General features: G+C 43.6%; 1 protein-coding gene across 2 annotated transcripts in view; it reads right to left on the bottom strand.

The window, feature by feature from the left end:
• Positions 1-270: 270 nt before the first annotated feature.
• Positions 271-23,467, bottom strand: part of PRKD1 (protein kinase D1) — a 278,574-nt gene continuing 255,377 nt past the window's right edge. For both annotated transcript variants that reach the window (XM_036450797.2, XM_036450803.2), the window contains 5 exons: positions 21,546-21,707; positions 20,896-20,994; positions 19,240-19,507; positions 2,294-2,379; positions 271-1,230 (listed from right to left, as the gene is read on the bottom strand). In XM_036450797.2, the coding sequence (XP_036306690.1) occupies positions 1,012-1,230; positions 2,294-2,379; positions 19,240-19,507; positions 20,896-20,994; positions 21,546-21,707 (834 nt within the window). In that variant the 3' untranslated portion in view covers positions 271-1,011. The remainder of the gene's footprint in view (positions 1,231-2,293; positions 2,380-19,239; positions 19,508-20,895; positions 20,995-21,545; positions 21,708-23,467) is intronic.

The raw sequence follows: 23,467 nt of genomic DNA on the forward strand, positions 1-23,467 counted from the left end.
CATGAAGATTGCTATTTGCAATATTCTTACTTGTGCCTTCAAGCATCCTGTTCGGCTTCGGCCATTTTTTTTTTCTCTTTGAAAGCTTTCGTTCCTCCTGAAAACCAGCTCACACGCAAGTCAGAAAGACTTCTACACTATGGCTTCAGGGAAAGTAGATTCTGGATCATTAGAGTGTTTCTGATTTTTTGAGCAGATACCTGTTCCTAATTGGCCTGAAAACACCAGTGTAAACTATAAATGAAAATAATTCAGTCAAATGGACACATCTTTTTGACAAGAATATTTATTTATTATTAAAAAGTACACAAAGGCAAAAAGGTTGCTTAGCTGCTGATCGTCCATAATACAGCAGGGCATTGTAAGATATATCTCGCAGTTTACATTTTTTAAGGCATTTAGGCTTAACAGTAGCAGGCATGCCTAGGTGCCTTTACTTGAGTTTAAATATACTGAGGCACACTAGGCAGGTAAGGGATTTGAGACTATACAATAAAATACCCATGCACTTGTGTCTTAGGATGGTATATCTGTCCCCCCCACAGCCCCGTCATTCTTTTTTTTTTTTTTTTTGCACATAAGCTTTGGAGTTGTTCATAGAACAATGGTAATAATAGACTTGCTTATCATGACAACTGATGGGACACAACAGAACTATCTGACAGACGGGTTCCGTAGACTCTTACCAAATCGAGGCTCCAGTAAGAAAAACAGCGATTTATAAAGGCACAGTGGAGACAGGTTTAATGCATTAAATATAACACGAATCACTCACAATAACACGTTTAGTTTTTCAGGGAACGTTTGTTAATACAACACAGTTGGTCACACAAAATACAAATGCTTCTGTTGATTTGTCTTGGCAACTCAGATACATCAACAGTGCTAACAGTTTAACAGCTTTGTTCTCATCTGACAGAAAGTAATGGCAGCTCTGCAAGGCAAATGTTAAACCTGACCGTATGTATTTATTAATTCCACAGTGTTTTGACAGATTATAGGGGATGGAACTCAGAGGATGCTGACACGCTCGCTGAGGGCTTTCATCTCCGTTTCCTCCGCCTCAGGACTGTCGCCGGGACGGGCGCTGGGGTTTACCAGGTGTGGGGGGTACTGCAGCCCCTGCTCGCCTGCGTGCTGCTCCCACCGCAGGTCATCGCTTTCGTGGGTGATGTAGCGTTCCCCGGTCTTACACTCCAGCTCTCGTAAGTCTAACCAGGTCTGATAATCCTGACGAAGAAATTCCAAAATATCAGCACAGCGATGATTACAGCTCATTAATGCACTGTCCTCAGTTCCCACAATGGAGGGGTTATCCCTTTTCCTCTCACTCTAAGCCTGTGTGTGACTTCCCTCAGGCACCCTGAAGAGGAGAAGACAGCAGCAGCACCAAAACCATCCTATTCGCCTGAACTTTACAAACGCATCCTGTTCATGTGAGGGGCACCGGAGGGTGGGCAGTAAAGTGCTTGCAGTCCAACAATTAGGAATGTTGGTCTTTTGAGATTTCATGACTGCAAATAACCCTTCTGTATCCCAGAACACCATTTTTCTAAACGTTTAGTTCAACCCTGGCGAGTTTTGCTCGGTGGTTAGAGCATCTGCCCATAGACTAAAGGGTTGAGAGTTCGATTTCCTGTCAAGTGCACATACCTGGGTTGCATGTTCAATCCCTGCCCCTGTTGGAACACACTGGAGCAGCAACTAATCAATATGCCACTCTCACATCAGACAGATCAATGTTTCTCTCTCTACCCTCCCTCCCACTCTCTCTAAAAATCAATGGAAAAAACATCCTGGAGTGCGGATTAACCATGACAAAACACTAAACTCAAATTTTAGGATGAAAATAATAGATATTTAAGAGAAAACATGCATATACCCACGCATGTACGTTTGCCATGCATTTGTTCTGTATTGGCCTAGGGCAGGCTTTAGAGACACAAGTACAAACAAGTACAGGGCACGGCCATGTGTACCCATTTATTTGGGCATTTATCAGAGTTGCACAGACAGATGCTTCTGAAAGTTGGGACTTAGAGTTTGGTTGTGACCCTTAGATTTCTTGATTTTGGTTTGGGGTGGGCAAGTGTGTATGTGATTTTCTTGATAGAGAAGTTTAGAAACACTAAACTTTATTAAGTCCTAAGCAGTTGCATTCATTTTGGCAAACAAATTGATATTAGAATTACACTTTAAAAAATAAGACAAAATAAGTTTTTGCTTACAATATCAAAATCTTACAAATATTTAGAAGCTCACCTGACTGAGGAAATATCTGATTGATTTTTACCTGTAGCCAAGGGTGACTCAAGGTCTTGTCCACACTATAGCGCTTTCTCATTTTTACTTGCAGCAAGTTATTGATAAGATCAATGGCTGAAAAAGAATGTTAGCTATTAGTGAAACCAGATGACAATTCCTTTACAGCTTATTTCATGTCTGCTATTTCACACAGTCAAGGCAGCACAGCAATAGCAGGCCCTAGAACCCAAAGAACATTCATCTTGAGAATTCTAAAACCTTGGTCTTCATTTTATTTTGGGTGCTGAAAAGTGCAATTGGAAACAATCGTGGAGGAAGGAATATGAGTATTTTGTGAATATGATTAAGTTTCATGGTTTAGTCTTTAACACATTTTTCTAAAGTAGAAGTTTTATTTAAATATGTTTCATTTAAATACATCTTGCACTAATGGCAGGATAAAACTAATATTCAAGAGAAGACATTTACTAACTTTGTGGTAAAATGTGTTTAAATTTAGAATACACACAATGGGATTCGTAGTCTTGAATTTAATGACGGCCATCTGGATACCAGATTTAAGAGGGAAAATATATAAAGCAGAACATGGGTCAGGAGTCGTGATAAACTTACAGCCTAAAAACCAGTGGCTCCCCAGGATTAGACTTGTGTCTCTTTCACAGATATCAACAACAACAACAACAACAACAACAACAACAACGTGAATTAACTCCCCAACTTCCCCAATGACTAAGTCCAGAGTCAGCTCCATTGTTTGGTCTACACCAGCATGCCTGCACCAGAAAATACGGACTGTCACAGGGGTGCAGGGGCCACCTGAGACCAAGATCGTTCATCCAATTCAAATGAACCAGACTCCTTATCCCTACAGGCAAAGGGAAGTGATTCCTGCCGTCTTTCGGTAATCTAGAATTCTCTCTCTCTGGCACGAACATTCTAAATATTGGCTTGTACGAAAGGCTGCAGAATCCCAAACACCTAATTCTTTGACTGAAGAAAGCAAATGCTGCCTCTGCCCTAGATGCCCTGGCCAGAGCTGGGACCCCTGAGGAAACACAGCACTTAGTACAGTTTCCCATTGCACACATGTTCTCAGAGAGCTTTCGGAAGTACAGTTCTCTCAGCGAACGGTGTATTGGGCTTGTGCTTTAAAACAGCCATTCACACGATTTACTCACTGGTGAGTAAAGTGCACCTTCCATTCTGGCTGCTGGGAAGTCACAGCACATGGAGGAGGCGGGGTGCAGGGAGAGCGTATGTGCTACGGAGCATTAAGCTTCCCTGGACACTGCGGGGAATAAATATACTGGTATGTTATTAGTTCACTCAGTCTGTTTTGAATTCAATAATTAGGAGGGCAGGAGTACAGTAGCTCAACAAAAGGTTGGTTTGTGCCCAAATGGGCCCCAACAGTGAACCACACTGTTGGGCCTAACGGGGAAGGAAGCACCGCCAGAGGAGAAACGAGAAGTGTCTGAAGGGAATGGAATATGTGAAGATAAAAAAAACAAAATGGTTCTGTTAAATGAAGCACAGGCAGCAGTGGGGACAGCAGGTACCCAGGTGACCTGAATACGCACAGCAAGAGGACGACGAGGATCTGGGGAAGGAATGGGTCCAGGACACAGGGAGAGAACCCAGGAAACACGTGTGTGTCTATACATGTGTGTGGGTATTTGTGAACTTATATAACCTATTTTGTGGCTCTAGGCAGAAAACAGAGGTAATGAACTATTGAATGTTGATGCCTGTACTTAAATGTTGGGAATCTGGTGGTACTGAGGAAATAGGTGCCTCATTTGTGTCTGAAGCTCCATTCTGCTTGCCGCTCTTTCTGGAACTCTCAAAACATCCTTTTTACTCATTATCTTTCACAATCCAGCATTAATTGTACCCTCCAAATGCCTTTCACTAAACCTATTTTTAAAACAAATTCTAAAGTGTGTTTGTTTTCCTAACAATGTTCTGTTTATTGGCCACATTCTTCATACAAACGTATCAATCATCCGTTCACCAAACCTGCCTCAAGAAATTATTGTTGGCAATTACTTAGGGAATAAACAAAAATATCTGGCCTCCTGAAAAGCTCCCAATCTAGTTGCAAAGGCAAAACATACACACATACACACACACATACACACGCAGACACACACACACACACACACACGTACACGTACGTAACAATATGCACCATTTGAGTCTCTGGCCTGTGTCAAGTATCTTGGCATCCCTCTCACTTAATCCACGATTTATTCAAAATTCCTCACAACAGCTTGAAGAATACCTCTGTTAGTTTCCTCAAAATGCAGAATGTCCAGTTCTGAACAGTAATCATATCTCAGAGCTGCCACTGAGGATCCTCCTGTGACACCTCCATCCTCCCAGGTCTCGCTCCCAGCAGCGACCTCCCTGGGAGAAGCTTCCACACTCAGGGGGCGAACCCAGGTGCATGGGAGCAAAGTCTATAGCAATCACAGAGGAAGCTGACCATCAAAAAAATCCAAGACTACAATGGAGACTCAGAATTCGGAGCGAGAGGGAATGTGGTAGGGCACGCCTTCAAGACTGTGGCAACACAAGGGGGAGAGGGAGAAACCATGGGAGAGACATAAAATTGGGTCATTCTGCGAACTTCTCTCAAAAACAACCCAAAGGAGGAAGTGCCTTGGCAGCGGGACTCGGAGGAAAGAGGAGGACTGCAGCAGAATGGAAAGTCAGAGAGAAGGCAGCCTATGGCACAGCACACAACAGGAAGCTGGTGCCCACGGGGAGAGCAAGGACTGCAGAAACCCCAGGCTCCCCGAGTACAGGAACAACACAGGCAGTGCCCGGTCCTCCTCCTCCTTGTAGAAAACACGATGCCAATGTTTACAGAGAGGCAGAGAGGGGCAGAATTATTTTCTGATTGTACCTGCCCAGTTATTCTGGGAGTTTGCTTTTCTAATGCTATTCCAAGAGTTCTGTTATTCATCCTTAAACTCAATCTCATCTTCCCATGTTATTAGTAAATTGTTGTATATCTGAGTTTTCTCAATACCGTGGATAGCCATATTAGGCAATCTGAGATGTTTTTCCTTTTTCTTTTTTATTGAAAAAAATTTAAAGAATTGTATGGTTCAGTTTTTCATTTTTAAAGAATTTACTCTCCCTCACGAGCAGAGAGTTTTATGCTTTCTAAAATGGATCCACACTCATGTTTCCTCTAAATAAAAGAAAAGAAAAAAAAATAAAAGAAAATCTGTATTTTGAAGCTTAATGTTTCTTTTCTTGCTACAGCAAATTATTGCCTAACTAGAAGCTGGGACCATGAATTTGTGTACAAGTGGGGTCCCTCAGCCTAGTAGGATTGGGCCGAAACCAGCTCCCTGACATCCTCTGAGGGGTCCCAGATTGCTAGAGGGTGCAGGCCAGACCAAGGGACCCAACCAGTGCATGATTGGGGCCGGGAGGGACGTGGGAGGTTGGCTAGCTGGGGAGGGACTGCAGGAGTGCTTCAGGGCATGTCTATCCCATCTCCCTCAGCCCCGATTGGCAGGACCCCAGCAGCAAGCTAACCATTGCTGGAGCATCTGCCCTCTGGTGGTCAGTGCACATTATAGCGAGCAGTTGAGCTGCCTTAGCATATCATTAGCATACTACGCTTTGGTTGAATGGACAACTGGATGACGGGACACTTAGCCTATTAGGCTTTTATTATATAAGATACAATTATTTTCCTCTAACTTCCTGTATGTCAGTTTCTGTTGTTGTCGCATCAGTTGAAAGACTGAAATGTTAGGAAAGTGAAGAGAAAATTTTTATCAAAACGCTCCCTTTTTACCAGAACAGGCCTTTCAACAGATGTTGGGATAGCTGAAGTTCTGGATAGCCTGTTTGCCAGGTGCACAAGTACATCTGAACAAAAACAAAATTAAAGGGTACATGCAGGTGCAGAAGAGCTTTATGTTTTAATATGAAAAGAAACGTTTTATCAGAGTGTTAATTGTATGGATTCCATTTTCTTCTGGTATCAAGTACAGAATTATCTCTGCAACTGTGGAAACTATATTGCAGTCATTCTCTATTTCAAAGCAAATGCCATGTGTATGGACACAATAGAGTCTGTGTATGTAGAAGTTTCATTTGTATGTGCCATTGCACCCAAAACTTGGAGAAAATCCTACAAAAAGAATGGAACTGGACATATTTGGATACATACTCGGTCCCTCAGGTTACATCCCTCAGTCCCTCCACCATTCCCCACCGTTCACTAGTTCAGTACAAGCCTATCTCCCCCTCTTCTCCCCACTGGATTTCAGCTCCTTTAAGGCCAGGCAGATTGTGCATTTATTTTTGTACCAGTGTTTCACAGATATTTAAAATAAAATACATCATTTAATGCATTAGAAAAGTGCTTGTTAAGTAGCATTTGGTAGACAGACTACACTAATTAGAAACTTAAGTAACCATTTTCTCAGCTCTGAGTTTTAATATCCATATTATGTGCATATGGTTTGTACATTTTTGCTAAAAATACTCCTGGATGGTAGGACATCACAACTCCACACAATATAACAGATCACGGGATCAGTGACTTCTGTTGGAAAATTAGAGCAATGCTGAGAATATCTGAAATACAAATTGGATTTATTTTTACAACGTTTATTTTACAGAAGATAAATTATTGGTGACCCTCTGGGGCTAACCTGTTTTATCCAGACACAGTACTTTTTACTTTTATTTTTTCCATTCTGTCTTCGAATGCAAATTATTCATGTACAAATCTACCTATATAAAACCCTAATATGCAAATAGACCAAACAGCGAAACAACCAAACAACGGGTTGCTGTGACATGTGTGTGATGACGAGGGGTCTGCAGAACGTGGCGGGCATCGGCCACAGTGGGATGATGGAGCAAGTGAGCAGGGGCACCAGATAAGGCAGGGTGCCAGTCACTGTCATCAGGGCAAGCCTCTGGTGGTTTCTGAAAATTCTTTGTTCCCAAGCGCCACCGTGGTCCCTGGCAGTGCTCACACCTGCTCCCAGCGCAGGCCCCGCTCAGACCCGCACCCACTGCCAGCACTGGAGCCACTGCTGGCACCTGCTGCTGGCACCCAGCACCGGCCATGATTGCTCAATTGCTCAGTGCCATCAGTGGGTGCATGCAGTGGCTGCTGGCCCCAGTTGCCCCTCAGGGTTTCACCTCCTCCTCCTCCTGAGGGGTGATTGGTGCCTGCAGCCGCCTCTTGTCCCCGCTGCTGGAAACGGCCCTGCTTGCACCCACTGCTGACACTGGAGCCACTATTTGAACCACTGCTGGCGCCCGGGGCCAGTCCCAATCGCTCGGTGCTATCAGCGGGTGTGAGCGGCAGCTGCCAGTCCCAAAGGACCCTGAGGGCTTCTCCTCCTCCCCATACTCCTGAGGGGCGATCAGGCAGCAGCTGCCACTCACACTCAATGCTGGCAACAGCCTAATGGTTCCGTGCCATCAGCAGGTGCAAGCAGGGCCAGTGCCATCAGCACGTGGGAGTGGTGGCAGCAGGAGCAGGGCTGCAGGTGGACAGGGGACTCAGGGCCATGGAGGGAGGAGCCAGGCAGGGGCCCGGAGGATGGGCTGAGACCTGCTCCTGTGCCCACCATAGCCTTGTGGCCCACTGTTCCTAGTTCCTTTCAAGGTGCACAGATTCATACACTGCGCCCCTAGTTTTCAAATAAAGAACCCAGATCAGAACTGTCCCTCTAGAGATGGAGCATCATCGATCAGCACTGAGCTCCTCACCTTCTGTTTTCCTTTACCCTTTCCATTCAGCCCCGCAGTTGGTCAGTGTAGCCCTCAGCACTTCTCCCCTTGGTTTGCTTCACGCTGGTGGTTAAGTTGTGTGTTTATTTTAAAAACAATTTTGCAACCCTTCACATTCCAGCTCTCAACCCAGCAAGCTGTTGCCAGGCAACATGAACTGGGACGCGCCTCTCAGGGCCGGAGCCAGAGGCTGCTGCGGGAAGTCATCATCTCACCGGTGCCCGAGTCCATTACCGCAATCCGAGGAAGGGCAAGACCTTTAGAGACTCGAGCCCCAGCCTCTCCCTTCCCAGCTCTTTCCTCGGTGCAAAGCCATTCTGTCAGTGGCTACTCTTTTGCTTTCCCTTCAATTTCACGGCCTCTCAAAGACCGGCAACACAATTTTAGAAATCCTGAACTGTTTCAACATAACCATACAGCCGCCCCCAAACGGGTGCCAACGGGTTCAAAATCCAAAGTAAAAATCAAAACATATTCATATTATTATAATGATGCACAGGGTGGATTTTTATTTCATTTCCACTGCACATTAATATCGCTGAGAGAGGTCTTTGCTTTTAGTGTGTGTTTTCTTTAATGCTGAGACTCACACCCACGTGCAAGGTGCTGGTAGTTTTTAGACATGCCCGGGTGCTGCTGGTCTGTACAGCTAAGGTGGGGGATGAGGGCTGAGCATGGCTTCTCAGATTTGCCAGGCATGTGAGTAACCAGGGGATCTACACTGAAGATCCTGGTTGCTGCGTCTGGGGTGGGACCTGAGAGTCTGCAGTTTGTTGTCTCCCAGGCAGAGTCTTAGACTCATACCTGAGTAGCAAGGGCGAGAGGTGTGAGAACACTGACAGTAGTTAATACCGGGTTAACAGGGCCTCTGACACCATGGAGGTAAGTGCAGAGAAATGAGTCTAACCACGGAGAAAGGTATCCGTGCTGTGTGCCATCTGGTTCACTGTTTGGGATGAAGACTCAGAGGGTTTCAGGACAGCTTCCCCTCAGGAGACGCCAACAGGAAGAGCAGACAAGTCGCATTACACAAGTAAGTTCCAAAATAGCTACAGTGTGAAGCTATGGGCCATACTGGTAAGACAGCACTTAACAGGAACCAATGGAACTAAGTCCTCTACTTAGGTCCCTCCTTCTCACCAACCGAAAAGGGTCTAAGTACAGAACTGAAAAGCCCGGCTTATCAGCAGCATGCCTGAGAAAGAATTCAGGGTTCTAAATCCACAGCAAACTCAATGAATCTATTTATTGTCCCTAAATCAAGTGTCATTTTATGGTGTGCTAAAAGAAATGTGTTCTTTACAACGAGGAACATGGTGGCATTGCTTTATTTTAGAATCACTGAACCTTGAGGCAGAGGCATTTTGAGGATTGGTGTAAAGAACATTGATGAAGAGAAAAGTGTCTGAACTAGAGTGAAGAGGAGGTTGAAAGAAACACTGACTGCTTAGGATAAGACTGCTTAGCGGCTTCCAAACCTCTGAGATAAGCTTTTAGTTACAAGAAGGATTGGGCTTGCTTGACCAGGGGGTGTAAAAAGACCTTCTCCTCATTGTGCCAGGGTCAAAGTAAGAAGAAATAGGGCTCCTCATGAAACTGCATATCTTCCACCAATGGAACATTTTCAGAATATTATGTATATGTCCTCAATGGATTGACACTGTGAAGCAGTACAGGGGTTCGATAAGATTTTAAATACTGGGTTAACAGGGCCTGTATTTTAAAATATTATTCTGTTGTCATTGTGGAAGAAAGCAAATTTACAAGAATATTTAAACTTTGTCGTTCTTCTACTCTAATATCTCTACATAAATTCAGATGTCATATTCAGACGTGAAATTTTCATCTTATAATTGGGATTTATAGGAGACCTTTCAATTTTGGGGGCAAATAAACATGTTTGAGCACTGAGAATGCCAATGTTCTTGCTAAAATTCCCTGTGGTCAGTTTCTCTCTAAAAATTATCTGCTAGAGAAAAATGCCATGAATTTAATTTTATCAGGATAAATAATTCCTTTCCTTGTGGGACCTTTTCAGATATTAACTCATTTGAATTTTAAAAAATTCATTCTAGTAGTGGATATTAATGTAATCACTGTATGCCTTTGGCTCATAATTTTAAAGTTCCTTATTGTTGAACAAAATGCATGCTTTTTTTTTTAAAAAAAAAAGATTAAATACGAGCCATCTCAGAATTTCAAGTAGAGATTGTCTAACATGTTAACCTCCCGCGAAGGTGCTGACCCAGATAATCCGCTTTGGTTTATCCATCTTGATGGACTCTCCCGGCACAAGTCTGGCATAGGTCAGCAGCTCACTAGTTAGTCCCCTTGCATCTGCTCCCCGCTGCTACATCTGACAGCGGTGCTAATATGTTGACAAATAAATCTATTCATTAATATTCAGCTGGCTTGCTGGGTCTTCAAGCCTCATATACTGTTGCAAACACAGTTTAATTATTAAAATGACAACTGTCTTCCTTTTCTTCCTTACACCATTGGGTTTCTGGGTCTCATCCATGCGAGGCTTATTTTTCAATGAGGTTATTTTTTGTTTTGAACAAACGCAGTGAAAAGGGGACCTACAGCTGGTTGCTTTTCATGGCAAAGTGCTACTTCCAACTTAAGTGCTTTGTGTCCTGGAACACTGTTGGATTTTGAAAACATACCATGTGGTAACGGTGCGATGCTTTCCTTTAGCTTTGCTTTGTGTTTGCACTGGCTGTATTTTTCATCGGCAACTTCTGGGGGGGAACACACTTGTGACCAATTTTATTTGAATTTGCCACACTGAATGACAAAAATTGCTTTTTAAAATAAAAGTTAGATGCTTTGATAAATGCAGTGGTATATTATTAGAGCCATTCTGTGCCTTGAGATGCCATGTAGTCTACACAAGTGTCAGCAGAGGACATACTTAGTAATATTACCACTGCACCGGGATTAAGCCAGCGCCTTTTCGCACACACAGTTCTCCGTACCTTCACAGTTCCTGAGGTTCAGCGTGCCTTCTCTCTCCTTCCCAGATGGCAGAGCCTCCTCTCAGCCAGCCGTCTGGCGCTTCAGGGCAATGCCTCCCCTGTTTTTCAGTTCTAAATTCAAATTTGTTGTGGTAGGCTGCATTCGGGTGTCTACCCTATGCCGCCATCTAGGTTTCTCATATTGTGCTATTTTCATTGCAAACAACTGTAAACTTCTTTTTGTTGAGAAACTTTATAATTTATCTAAATTTAAATATTAGGAACTTAATTTACATTTTTTTCAGAGCACTGTCAGCTGCGAGGTCTTTTGGGGGTCCCAGAATTTAACTGTAATTCTTTCCTCATGAGCCAGGGCTCTGAGCCATAGTTTTCAAAGTGTTGCCCATGGATTTCTTACAGTTTCAGCATAGGATGGCATTGTATGGGGGTGGGGCCTGATCATCTCTGCTTTCAGCTAGCTCCTCCACCAAAGTTTAAAATGGCCTGCGATAGGCCTAGAGCCAGACCATGACAGGTTGTTTATAATGAGCCATAATCAAGGAGATTCTTGGCAAGTTATGAGGAACCCCCTGACTTGCAAGCATTCCCGTGCTCTGTTAGCTGGTTTTTTCATTTCCCACTTCTAAGCTCTATACCCCCAGTACTAACTTCTAAATTGTAGACTGAGTCTTGCTTGCAATTTTCTGATTTTTTTTTTTCAATGTCCATCCAGGATTCACCCTTATGATGTTGTACTACTACATACAACAAACATAAGGGCTAACTGGGCCTTTCTCTTGTTGTGGAGTTCCTAAAAGTGCAAGGAAAGGAAGGGCGTATTGGTACATGATCAAGGAAGGTGCAATTTCCTTAGTTTCCTCTGATTATCTAAAAAATGTTTAAGTGATAATGGGCTTCCCTTTTCATAAGATAAAGTACATTTGCCTGATTAAGTAAATATTTTAAAATAGGTGAACAAGTCCTTTCAAGGAACTGAGGAAGGTCACAGGATGGATATGCTGAGGGCTAAGCTTCCTATGAGAGAAAGCTGAGGTGAGACTATGGCCCTGGTTAATCATTGGTGGGTGGTAACGGCTAAACTCAATGATGCCAAATGACCATCCAGACAGTCATAATGATGAAATGAAACAAGACAGAACACACAACACTGCCCGAGAATGAACTGAAATGTCCCCACAGCCCCGTTCCATGATGACCTAGTCTCCTCTTGTGCTTTTATTTGTAATCATATGACTCATTCTGGAGTATTTTCTTATATACGTACATTCTTCTTTAGTTATATGCATAACTATACATAATGTAAGTATCGAGTTTTATATATATATATACTAGAGGCCCAGTGCACAAAATTCATGCATGGGAATGCGTGTCCCTCAGCCCAGCCTGCATCCTCTTCAATCTTGGATCCCTCTCACAATCCAGGACTGTTGGCTCCCAACTGCTTGCCTGCCTGCCTTCCTGATTGTCCCTAACCACTTCTGCTTGCCAGTCTGATCATTCCCTAACCACTCCCTTGCCAGCCTGATTGATGCCTAATTGCTCTCCTGCTAGCCAGTTTTCCCCTAACTGCCCTCCCCTGCAGGCCTGGGTCTTCCCCCTGCCCCTCAACTGCCCTTCCCTACAGGCCCGGTCAACCCTAACTTCCCTCCCCTGCAGGCTTGATCACCCCCTACTTGCAGGCCTAAGTCCCTCCCAACTGTCCTCCCCTGATGGTCTGATTGCCCACAACTGCTCTCCCTTGCAGACCTGATCCATCCCAACTTCCCTCCCCTGCTGGCCATCTTGTGGTGGCCATCTTGTGTCCACATAGGGGCAGGATCTTTGACCACATGGGGGCAGCCATCTTGTGTTAGAGTGATGGTCAGTTTGCATGTTACTCTTTTATTAGATAGGATAACTACATATATAGTTATAATGAAATATGTGTTTAGTTATTCAATACATAGACGGTGTCTCCCAAAATGTATACTCTTTGAATAAGTATTAATTCCAACAGGTTAAATCTGAAAAGAAATAGTCTTATATAATAAAAGCCCAGCGACCGAACAGCAGAATGACCAGAAGGACTGGTCTACCAGCAGCTATGACGTGCACCGACCACCAGAAGCTGCCCCTGGTGTCAGTGCACTCCCACAGTGGGAGCACCACTCGGTTAACCAAGATGAGTGGTTGTTCCCACTGCGTACCCCGGGCTGATGGGCAGAAACCCGGGCTGCTATCATCGTCTCCTCACCCCAGGTTCCTCCTCCTCACTCCCTGCCACCTCCTCCAGACACCTGCAGGCCACGCAGTGCCACCACCAGGCTCCCAGAGCTGACCCCGGAGGTTGGGAGGAAGGTTCATGGCCACCATGGGACTGAGGCCCACTCTGCTGCCTCTCAGTGCTATTGTCTCTGCGCTTAGCCCCACAGGGTCCTCTGGAGAAGCCAGTACTCGGACTCCATGGGAGATGCCGAACCAGAGAACAACTGTTCAGAGGGCAGGTCCACAGCCGCTCATCTGACCGGGATGAAAGGCACTCCCACAGTAGGCCGATCCCCGCAGACCACACCCCCACCAGTGCACAAATCCCATGCACCAGGCCTCTAGTATTATCATAACAAAAATAATTAGCGTGTTTATATCAAATCCAGGTCTATACTAAAAGAAAAATGCATGATAAAGTTTTCATTCTGACACATCTGTGTATGCTACAAAGACCTTATAACCTTTTTTTATTTTTTATTTTTATTTTTTATAATTTTGCCTTTTCATGCCAAGAAAAAAAAAATACAATTAAAGAAATGTCTGAAGAACTCTTGGGAATCATCAGTATGCATACATTTCCTAAAATTATACAATCAATTCTTGGTTTTCTGCCAGGGCAATTCTTAACTTAGCTGTTCTCTTCCTCAATCTAAATCCTTGACTCACCCCACACCTGCCTTCAGAAATGCCTTTCACATCCTTTTCCCATTCGGTCTCTATTACCACCTCATTATGTGGGCAGAAAGCATTACCCTATTCTACAGATGAGGAACCAAACCTCAAGAAAGGTAAGTGATGGCTAATTAGAACAGCACATAGGACTATGTCTCAAACTGTGCGGCCTTCGATCCTTACCTTTGATTGAGGTGCCGACATTTTTATTCTCATGTATCTGGATTCTGACTGGTTTTGGTGTGGTTTAAAGTATCCTGAGATTAAAAATTACTAATAACAGTTGTGACCACCCTTTGTCAGATACTTGTTTGCTTGTGTATTTATTAGACCCCACAAGCTTAAAATTATTTGGTACCAGCTGCCCTGTTATAACTTCTAATGAGGAAATTATTTGTTCTCAACAAGGTAGTGAGCTAGAATTTGGGCCTGTACTACCTCACCTGGTTATTACAAGATGCACAACTCTGGTGCCTCAAAGGTAAGAATGCATTACAGGAAGATGTGGAGGAGAAGCCAGTTAATACCCAAACTGATACCTGAGTTTCAGAAAAGTGAGGGTTACTGAAGCTGGTCTCCACATTACTATGTCTGAATAATAGGAAATTTGTAGTGCTTAGACATAGCTATAGGTAAGTAAATGTGTACTTCCTGGTCAAATATAAATGCTTTGAATTCTACGATGTAATCCCCTCTTTCTAAATGCTGCCTGTATTCCTTTTAATTCTTTAGTTATTGGTCTAAGTTCCATCTCTGAATATGCAATTCTTCCAACTTCACAGGTGTTGAGGAGCACATGAGACTTGGTTGGAAAGTTGGAAGGAGGACATTCTGAGAAAAGGGAAGTGTGTGGAAGGCTGCAGGCCCTGTTTGCTGGAATTCCGGCTTAGGGGAGACTTTAGGGGAGTGTCGAAGGCTGTGCCCCTAATTATTCCTTGACCTTTCCACACAAGTCTGTGCATGAGCACACCCTCTGGGTGTTTACTGGAATTCTTACGCCTAATCCCTGGGTGCCCTTCCCTGGAGGACTGTGTAAACACGTGTCCTCCCAAGATTACTCACCCTGCTGATAGTATCTAAAGATAAAAAGTCCAATAAAGGCCTAAGGAGGCAGGTGATAGGGGCTGCTCTGGCCACTAGATCCAGGGGCCCCTTAGCCTCTTTCACAGACAAACTGTGTCTGAGTAACCTGTTCATCCATCCTCCCCTTCCCCCCACAGTGATTCTTCTTCCTCTGACCTTGGAGACCCTGATTATATACCTTGCTAACAATTCAAGGAAATAAATGATCATTTCCCCAAATTTACGTAACTCATCTCTCCAACAAGTTTCCAAGTCCTTTAAAGACATTTTACGTGTTGTCCTTTGCTTTCATGTTACTTATGATGTATGTACATCGTGGTTTCCCAAGAAGAGTGCCTGGAGCTATTGATATCTATGTTTCTGGTCTCTATTATCAATGGTAATTAAATCTTCATAATGTACAGCTATTCATTTCTGGCCTAAACAGCTGTGTCTGCAGACAAGGCCAGCACATTTCCATGATGCCAGAGGCCACCATTTATTCCACTACAAAAAAGAAAAAAAAAGAAAAAGAAAAAAGTACTCCGAGCTGGAGGAGGCCGGGAGGGTAAACTGTGGTCACGCTGCAGAAACTGGGGAACTGCCCCACCCGCATGGCAGCAGTGGGCTCTGGGCAGGCAGGACCGAGATCCCAGACTCTCAGAGACTTCGGACATGGGGAAACGGAGGCCCACAGAGGGAAGGGCCACAACCCCTCAGCAATCCACACCAAGGCCAGGCCTCGAACTGCAGGCTCCAGTAGGCCTGTGGGGGCAGGGTTCGCCCACATCAGACCTGGACCTGACCCTGTGCTCCCTGCACCCAGTGGGCTGTAGGTGAGGGTCACAGTCCCAGGGAAAAGGGTGTGCCCTGAGCCATCCACGTGTCCCAGCTCCGCAATGCTCGGGGTGAATGAACCCAGGAACCTGCCTGGCGCTCCAGCCCCTGAACAACCGATCGCCCCCATCCCGAGCCTTCTTGGGGCTTCCGGTGACCTGTGCCCAGCCAGTGGGCCTTCCCTGACACGTCTCTGCCCTCCTGGCCTGGCATTTTACAAAGGTGGTAACCCCGGCCTAGAACGCCTGTGTTCGCATCCTTCGGGGCTCGATGTTCTGGGGCAGGGTCAGTTCTAGAACCCAGGACTCTCCTTACAGCCCTGTCTCCGTGACACCCTTTCTTCTGGCCTGAATGACAGAGACCTGGTCTGGACCACCCTGTGTCCAGAGCCCAGCACAGGGCACAGAGCAGACCCCAGGCAAAGCTGACCAGTGGGCAGGCAGTCTGTGCCCACCACAGGGTGCAAGCCTCCTGAACCCTGACAGAGATGAGCCTGTGCCACAGGCACCACAACACCCAGATTGTGAAGGTCTGTTTGTGGTCACAACACCAAAGCCACAAACCACCCTGGGCAGGGCCCAGCTCCCTGGAGAAGGCAGGTGGTCAGGGTCCCTCTGTAACCAGTCTGCTCCTATCAGAGGGTGAGGCTGGGGAAGCACAGAGGGAGGAAGCCATGGAGAAACCACTGTCCTGTTCACAGGAGCCACCCTGTTCTTCAGAGGCCACAGTGTGTGTGTGTGTGTGTTTGTGTGTGTGTGTGTGTGTGTGTGTGTGTTCGTGGCTGGGAGTGGAGGCTTTTCAGTGAGACAGACATTGCCTCTGCCATGCCCTCACTGTATGACCTCAGACAAACTACATCTCCCTGATTGTCCATTTGTCCATCTCCATAATGGGAGGTTCAGACACGATGAATGAAAAGGTCCTCGCTCAGTTTTCCGTAATTATGCTGTCATGAGCAAGCGTCACTGCATCGCCAAGGGATGCTTGAATGTATACACTGTGGGCATCAATGGCAAATGTCATCTCTTCTGGGGCCAGGGTTTGGACTGAAGAGGAAGCTCTAGGTAATGGGAGATTCCAGGCCTAAACTCAGAGGCCCAGGTTCTCACTGCAGCTCTGCTTCTGCCTCCCCATGTAGCTTAGGGACTTGCAGCCCATATTTTGGGTCCTGGTTTCCTCATGTGTAACTGGAGAGGGATTACATTCCATGAACCCAAGGGTTCCAGCTCTGACATGCTAAAGTTCATGAGCTGTGAAGGAGCCCCTGTCCCTTGCTGGCCCACTAGATAAGTGCTACCTGGGATAGAAAAAAAAAAAAAAAGTATTCCACTATTTTAAGATAAAGAAGATTAAATGTGAAAGTATTTTCCTAATGTTCTACTCCTGCAAAACAGGAAAATGCCTGGCCTCAGAGATATTCCTGATTTTCACTGTAGTAAAAGCATCAAGTATTTTACTGGATTTCTGGCTTGAAGTTATCAAATAGAATGGTAACCATGTTTAGGGGTCACAAGGTTACCTGATAATCCCCTCTTTTCTGCTTTCTGAAAAATAACCCTTTGACTTTTGCCTGTTGAATCATCCTAAATATTTCATTAGTCCTTTGGCTGCATGACAGTTCTTTTGAAGGTCACAGATTCCTTTAAGATCTATCCATCTAACTATGATTTACAACTAATTAAGGATGTTAAAAAAGTTGTTGCTAATAGTAATTCAAAGCCCTGATGATAGATAGCTCTTGGCCTTTAACACTATAAGCAATCTGAGAACTTAATTATGCTATTTTTTGTTTTTACACATGCAATAACTGTTATCAAATAGGTATTTATCTATGAAGTATTTGCCTTGTTAAATGGTGAAAAAATTTAAACAAAATTAGAACTGGATGTTGCCTGAAAACTATAAGAGAAGCAGGACCAGCGGTGTGAATTGTACGCAGACTGTCTGAGCAGGGATTCTGGCTCTCCCGCTTCCCAGCTGTGTGGGTCTGACCTGTGGTGACACTTCTTTTGCCTCAGTGTTCTCACTTGAGATATCGGTATTATAGTCAAACTCCAAAGCACATTCCCTGAGGCACCCCTTTCCGAAGCATTTTCTCTGCCCCACAGCCTTCACCACTTCTTTTTAAACTATCTCCTTCCTCTAAGAAGGGAACATTCACTAAGAATAATTTAAATTTAAATAATGCAACACTGCCAAGGTAACCTATCAAAAAAGAATCAGAGATACATGTAAGAAATTATGTATAAAGTTTATCTAATACTGAAAAAAAAAATAGAAACAACCTAAATACTAAATAAAGCAGGGAAATGGCTAAATAAAATCCCATTCCTAGGAATATATCCCAAGAAACTAGAAACACCCATCAGAAAGGATATATGCACCCCTATGTTCATAGCAGCACAATCTACAATAGCCAGAATTTGGAAACAGCCTAGGTGCCTGTCAGCAGATGATTGGATCCAAAAACTATGGTACATCTACACAATGGAATACTATGCTGCCATAAAAAAGAAGGAATTCTCATCATTTGCAGCAACCTGGATGGAATTGGAGAACATCATGCTGAGTGAAATAAGCCAATCAATGAAAGAGAAACACCACATGACCCCACTCATTTGTGGATAATAAAGATCATTATAAACTGATGAATCAAAAGATAGATATAGAGACAGTAAAGCAACAAACAGATTGTCAAATTACAGCGGGGAGGGGAGGAGGATCTGGGGGAGATAATAGATCAACCGAAGGACTTGTATACATGCATATAAGTACAACCAGTGGACATAAAACTCTGGGGAGGGAGGGCAAAAAAAAAAAAAAAAAAAAAATCAATAAAATATGTAAAAAAAAAAAGAAAGAAAAAGAAACAACCTAAATACTAAGTAAAGCAGGGAAATGGCTAAATAAAATAATGTACATGCTCTAATGTCACACAATGGAAGTCAGTACACAAATAACTTAGTATACAACTGTAAGTAATATGATCATTAAAATACCAGGATCTTAAAGTTCTTGTATCCAAAATAGATTAAAAGGGCTTAATACAGAAACAGGTATATGAAGATTACTCTTAGTAAAGATGAGGAATTACTAATACAACAATGTATAAATATTTATATATTCTAAGAAAATATACCAAAAACATTACCAATTTCTCTTTTGCTACATTTACCTCTTAATGTGTATCTCTCAGTTTCTCTATAACACATGCGCATTTCAGCAGAAGGTATTTCTGGTTGCCATTTCCTTTACTTCTCCATCCACCTCAATCAATCTGTCCCCTACTCCAATGGGCAATTCACAGCGAGCATTTAGACATTTACTAATTAACAACCGAAATAACCAAATAACAAGGATTTAACCACTCTTGTTTTTAAAAGAAGAGTATTACCTTCGTGGGAGATTTCCTTCCAGGGGTTCGGTGGGTACATGAAAGCTGCATTCTGGATCTGGTCGTGTATGTCTTCATCTTCATTGAATGGGAAGGTGCCGCTCAGGCTGACGTAGATGATCACCCCAACGGACCACATGTCGAGAGAGCGGTTGTAGCCCTTGTTCCTTAGGACCTCGGGGGCCAGGTAAGCAGGGGTGCCCACCACCGACCTCCGGAAAGACTTCTCTCCGATGATGCGGGCAAAACCAAAGTCACAGAGTTTCACCTGTGGATGATAATGGTGTGCGGAAAGAGGGAGGTCATCAACCGTGTCTGTGTCTTAGCCCAGGTTTACCAAAGAGCAGGCTATATGGCGTTCTCAAGGTAGAAGGAAGTAATAGCTGTTTTCCATTTTACGTACTTGAAGATAGTGGGTTATGTATGGATACATTGAGTGGTTTATGGATTGTATGTATTCATTCATAAAAATACCATGTAAACATTTCCTTCCTCCTCCACCCTCTGATCTGAGAGATACAAGTGAAAATATGAATACTCAGTGGTGGGTAAGATTGTTTTACAAGGCAGTTAAGCATCATGCAAATCAGGGAAGTGACGAGCTGAGCTGGAAGGTTCCATGTAAATAAAGGTTGAAGGATAAGCATAGAACAGTGTTTTTCAACCTTTTTTGGGCAAAGGCACACTTGTCTCATGAAAAAAATCACGAGGCACACCACCATTAGAAGATGTTAAAAAATTTAACTCTGTGCCTATATTGACTATATATAAAGTAATTCTCTTGAATAGGAATCAAATAAACACAAAGAAAGTATTTTATAATTACTTTATTATGAAATATTAAGTAAACAAAATAGTGAAAAATTATAAAATTCTTGTCTTGTCTGCACCTACGGCACACCAGGCAACATCAGTGTGCCGCGGAACAGCGGTTGAAAAACGCTGGCATAGAACACGTCATGCTACCCGTAATGAGCCTCATAATTAGCTCTTCACGGCACCCGGGCAGGACCTGACGGAGTCTGGGAAGCAAGGCAGGACCGCCACCTCGGGCAAGGACTCCCTCAGGAGAGGGAGAGGGACAGAGCCAGTTGCTCGCTGTCCTCCGAGTTGAGGAAAAGAAGAAAAGTGTGCACTTGTCCCCGAGAGCAACAATGAGCTCTAATGTCCTGCCCGGTGTGAGAGAGCTGGGGGCATCCCTGGGCCTCTGCAGAGTCCTCCCTCTCAGAAGCTGAGAGCTGAGTGAGAGGACAGGGGGTGTGCTCCCAGGCAAGCTGACTGAGATGCCAGGTTAAACGCTGCAGTCCCAACAACAGGAGGGTCACAAATGGATGGAAATGAACTTGTAAAATTAGGAACAAGTAAAGGTTTTGAGGGGAAAGATGATGGAGCCCTAACTGATTTGGCTCAGTGGATAGAGCGTTGGCCTGTTGACTCAAGGGTTCCAGGTTCGATTCTGGTCCGGGGTATGTACCTTGGTTGCGGGGACATCCCCAGTGAGGGGTGTGCAGGAGGCAGCTGATTGATGTTTCTAACTCTTTCTCCCTCTCCCTTCCTCTCTGTAAAAAATTAATGAAATATATATATTTTTTAAAAAGATGATGGAATGCCCCAGAGAACGGCTGACTTTCTGCTGAGAGAGGCTTTCATACTTGCCTGAGGGAAAGGGTCAGCTGATGCAAGCAACACGTTTTCTGGTTTGAGATCACAGTGAACGATATTTTTAAAGTGAAGATGCCTCAAGGCCACGAGTATCTGTAAAGAAGAAAATCATCGAAATCATTTTACTTTGGCCTATTGGTTTATTTTAAAATGGTTTCTACTAGGATGTAAGCCTAAAATGCCAACAGAGAGCTCACAAGGGCCAGTTAGACTTCTTAATGCTCAAGACACTGAAATAAGCTAGATTAACATAGCAGGTTTCTAAGGAAACTTTCATGGAAAAAGTAGTATTTTATGGCATTCATATAGCGATCAAGACAGGTGTCGAGAAAATAATTCAACATCTAACAGAAATGAACATTATCGAATTTTTTCGAAGAGCCAGGGCTCAGTCACTGTATATTTTATTATCTCAGGAGTCCTACAGTTTTAATACATGGGCCTGCATACACAGCATCCAATGTACCAGGCTCTGGACACCAGGGATAAATATTTAATAATACAATAAGTCACTGCAAACTTTTGCTTATAGTTGAGACTTTGGAGATAGGGGCCAAACAATCAGGTTAGAATGCTGCAGTTAAACAGTGATAACATTTGATATTAAATATTATCTTTGTTTCTGTCTCTAGCTGATTTCTTACCTGCGTAATTAAAAACTTCGTTATGTGTTCTGGCAACCTGCCCTTTTCACTTGACAAGATCATCTCCAGCATGTCTCCATGGAGTTTTTCCATAACAACAAACACTCTTTCAGGCGTCTCAAACATACACTCCAAATTTACAACGCCAGGGTGATGAAGGTTCTATTAAAGATAAATAAAGCACTTGAAGAAAATGATTTTTTTTTATACTGGTTGGCAAGCTCACAGATTATACAGAACTGCTGGAGCCACAAGCTATGGAGAAGCCCACAGTTAAGATTTTTAACACCTTTAAATTCCACATGTGCTACCTTATATTTTTGAAATTTTAATGTGCCCAAAAAAATACATCGTAACTCTCTATGCACAGTGAAATTGTGTTTTTCTGTGCTGAAAACCTAAGTTCCAGCACAGTGAATTGCTAATTAAGTTTTAATTAGAATACCATATTGAGAAAGCTGTAACTTCTTAGGAACCTCTCCAATATTAAGCATACTGTCTTCAATATGCATGCGAGGCCACCTCACACCCTTGATAGAAATGTAATGTAGAAAAGATGAAGCCAGTACATCTGATTGCACTGATGAAGCACACTAGTCAAAACCTTTTGGAACTGCTTCGCTAGCAGAGGCAGTGGTAGCTTACTACGGAAGCTCTGATCGTCATAAAAACAGCAAATGAATGAATGAATGAATGAATGAATGAATAAATAAATAATTCCTGCACCCCTGCTTTGTCCAAGATACTATGCTATGTGGTAGTCCTGCATTGTTCTCAATAACCAAATAAATATTTCCACTATAAAGTAATGGCTGGTAATGCTAGCCTGCATTTGGCTTGAGATGTTAATTGTCACAAATGTCCGGCATTGTTCTGTCTGGGGTTAATCAACAAAAGACTTTTACTCTTTTTTATCTAGATGCAATAACAAAAAGTCCTGCTATTTAAACATGATTATATGTTCCACTTGTATTTCAATGAGAAATAGGAAAAAAAACATTAACAAATCTATCTAAAGAATAAAGTAAACACACACACACACACACACACACACACACACACACAAACAAAACAAAACAAAACACATAGGAACAAACTTAAATGCACTAACAGCTGAACAGAAAAAAAAATTAATGAATGCTTTGTTTTAGGGGGAAAAGCAACAACAACAACAAAAAAACAGTGAGTGAAAGAATTGTATGTAAAATGAAGCTTGCACAAACTACTTGAAACCTGAAATGGCTCACCATTCAGACCTCACAGATGAATGCTGGGTGGGGAGCAGCAGAGGGGGCTGGGGAGCAGCAGAAGGGTCTGAGGTGGATCTGCATGTAGGTGTCCTCGGAGAACCTGGCACTGCCTGCATAGGGAGCCCCACTATGGTTGGCAGAAGCTCCCACGATGGTGACCTGTCTCACAGAGTGTCCTCTCACAACCTGGCAATTTTCATCTCTGCCTCAGATACCTGAGGAGTCTTTTCAATTCCGATGCCTTGGTGACCATCATGCATCATAAGTGGTCATAGAACATCAAGTTTCTGAATGTGGTCTAAAAGGTGCCCGTACATCCACCCAGTGGCCTTTCACCTCACAGGGCTAAGTAACTGCTCTTGAAACCGTTAACTGGTCAAATGTGGCTACTTTAGATACTTGGCCTCCAGAGTCACTTTTTCCTGGTCGTGTGGAGAGTGGGTGGGATGAACAAAGCTCACACTCTCACTTCTCAGCTCAGCCTGCGGCTTCTGCTGACTTTGTATTAGGCTATGAAGGTTGAGGGAGAAGAGGGAGTCAGTAGATGACCTGGAAGCTCTTCTACCTACATACAATGTCAACCCTCTTGTTCCTCTACCTGAATTCTCAGAGGTACTAAAGTCCTCACTCAATATACTCTTTTTTTCTACTCCTACAACTTGAATGATAGCT

This window comes from Pipistrellus kuhlii, unplaced genomic scaffold (genome assembly GCF_014108245.1).
Source record: "Pipistrellus kuhlii isolate mPipKuh1 unplaced genomic scaffold, mPipKuh1.p scaffold_m20_p_1, whole genome shotgun sequence".
NCBI classification, from domain to species: Eukaryota; Metazoa; Chordata; class Mammalia; order Chiroptera; family Vespertilionidae; genus Pipistrellus; species Pipistrellus kuhlii.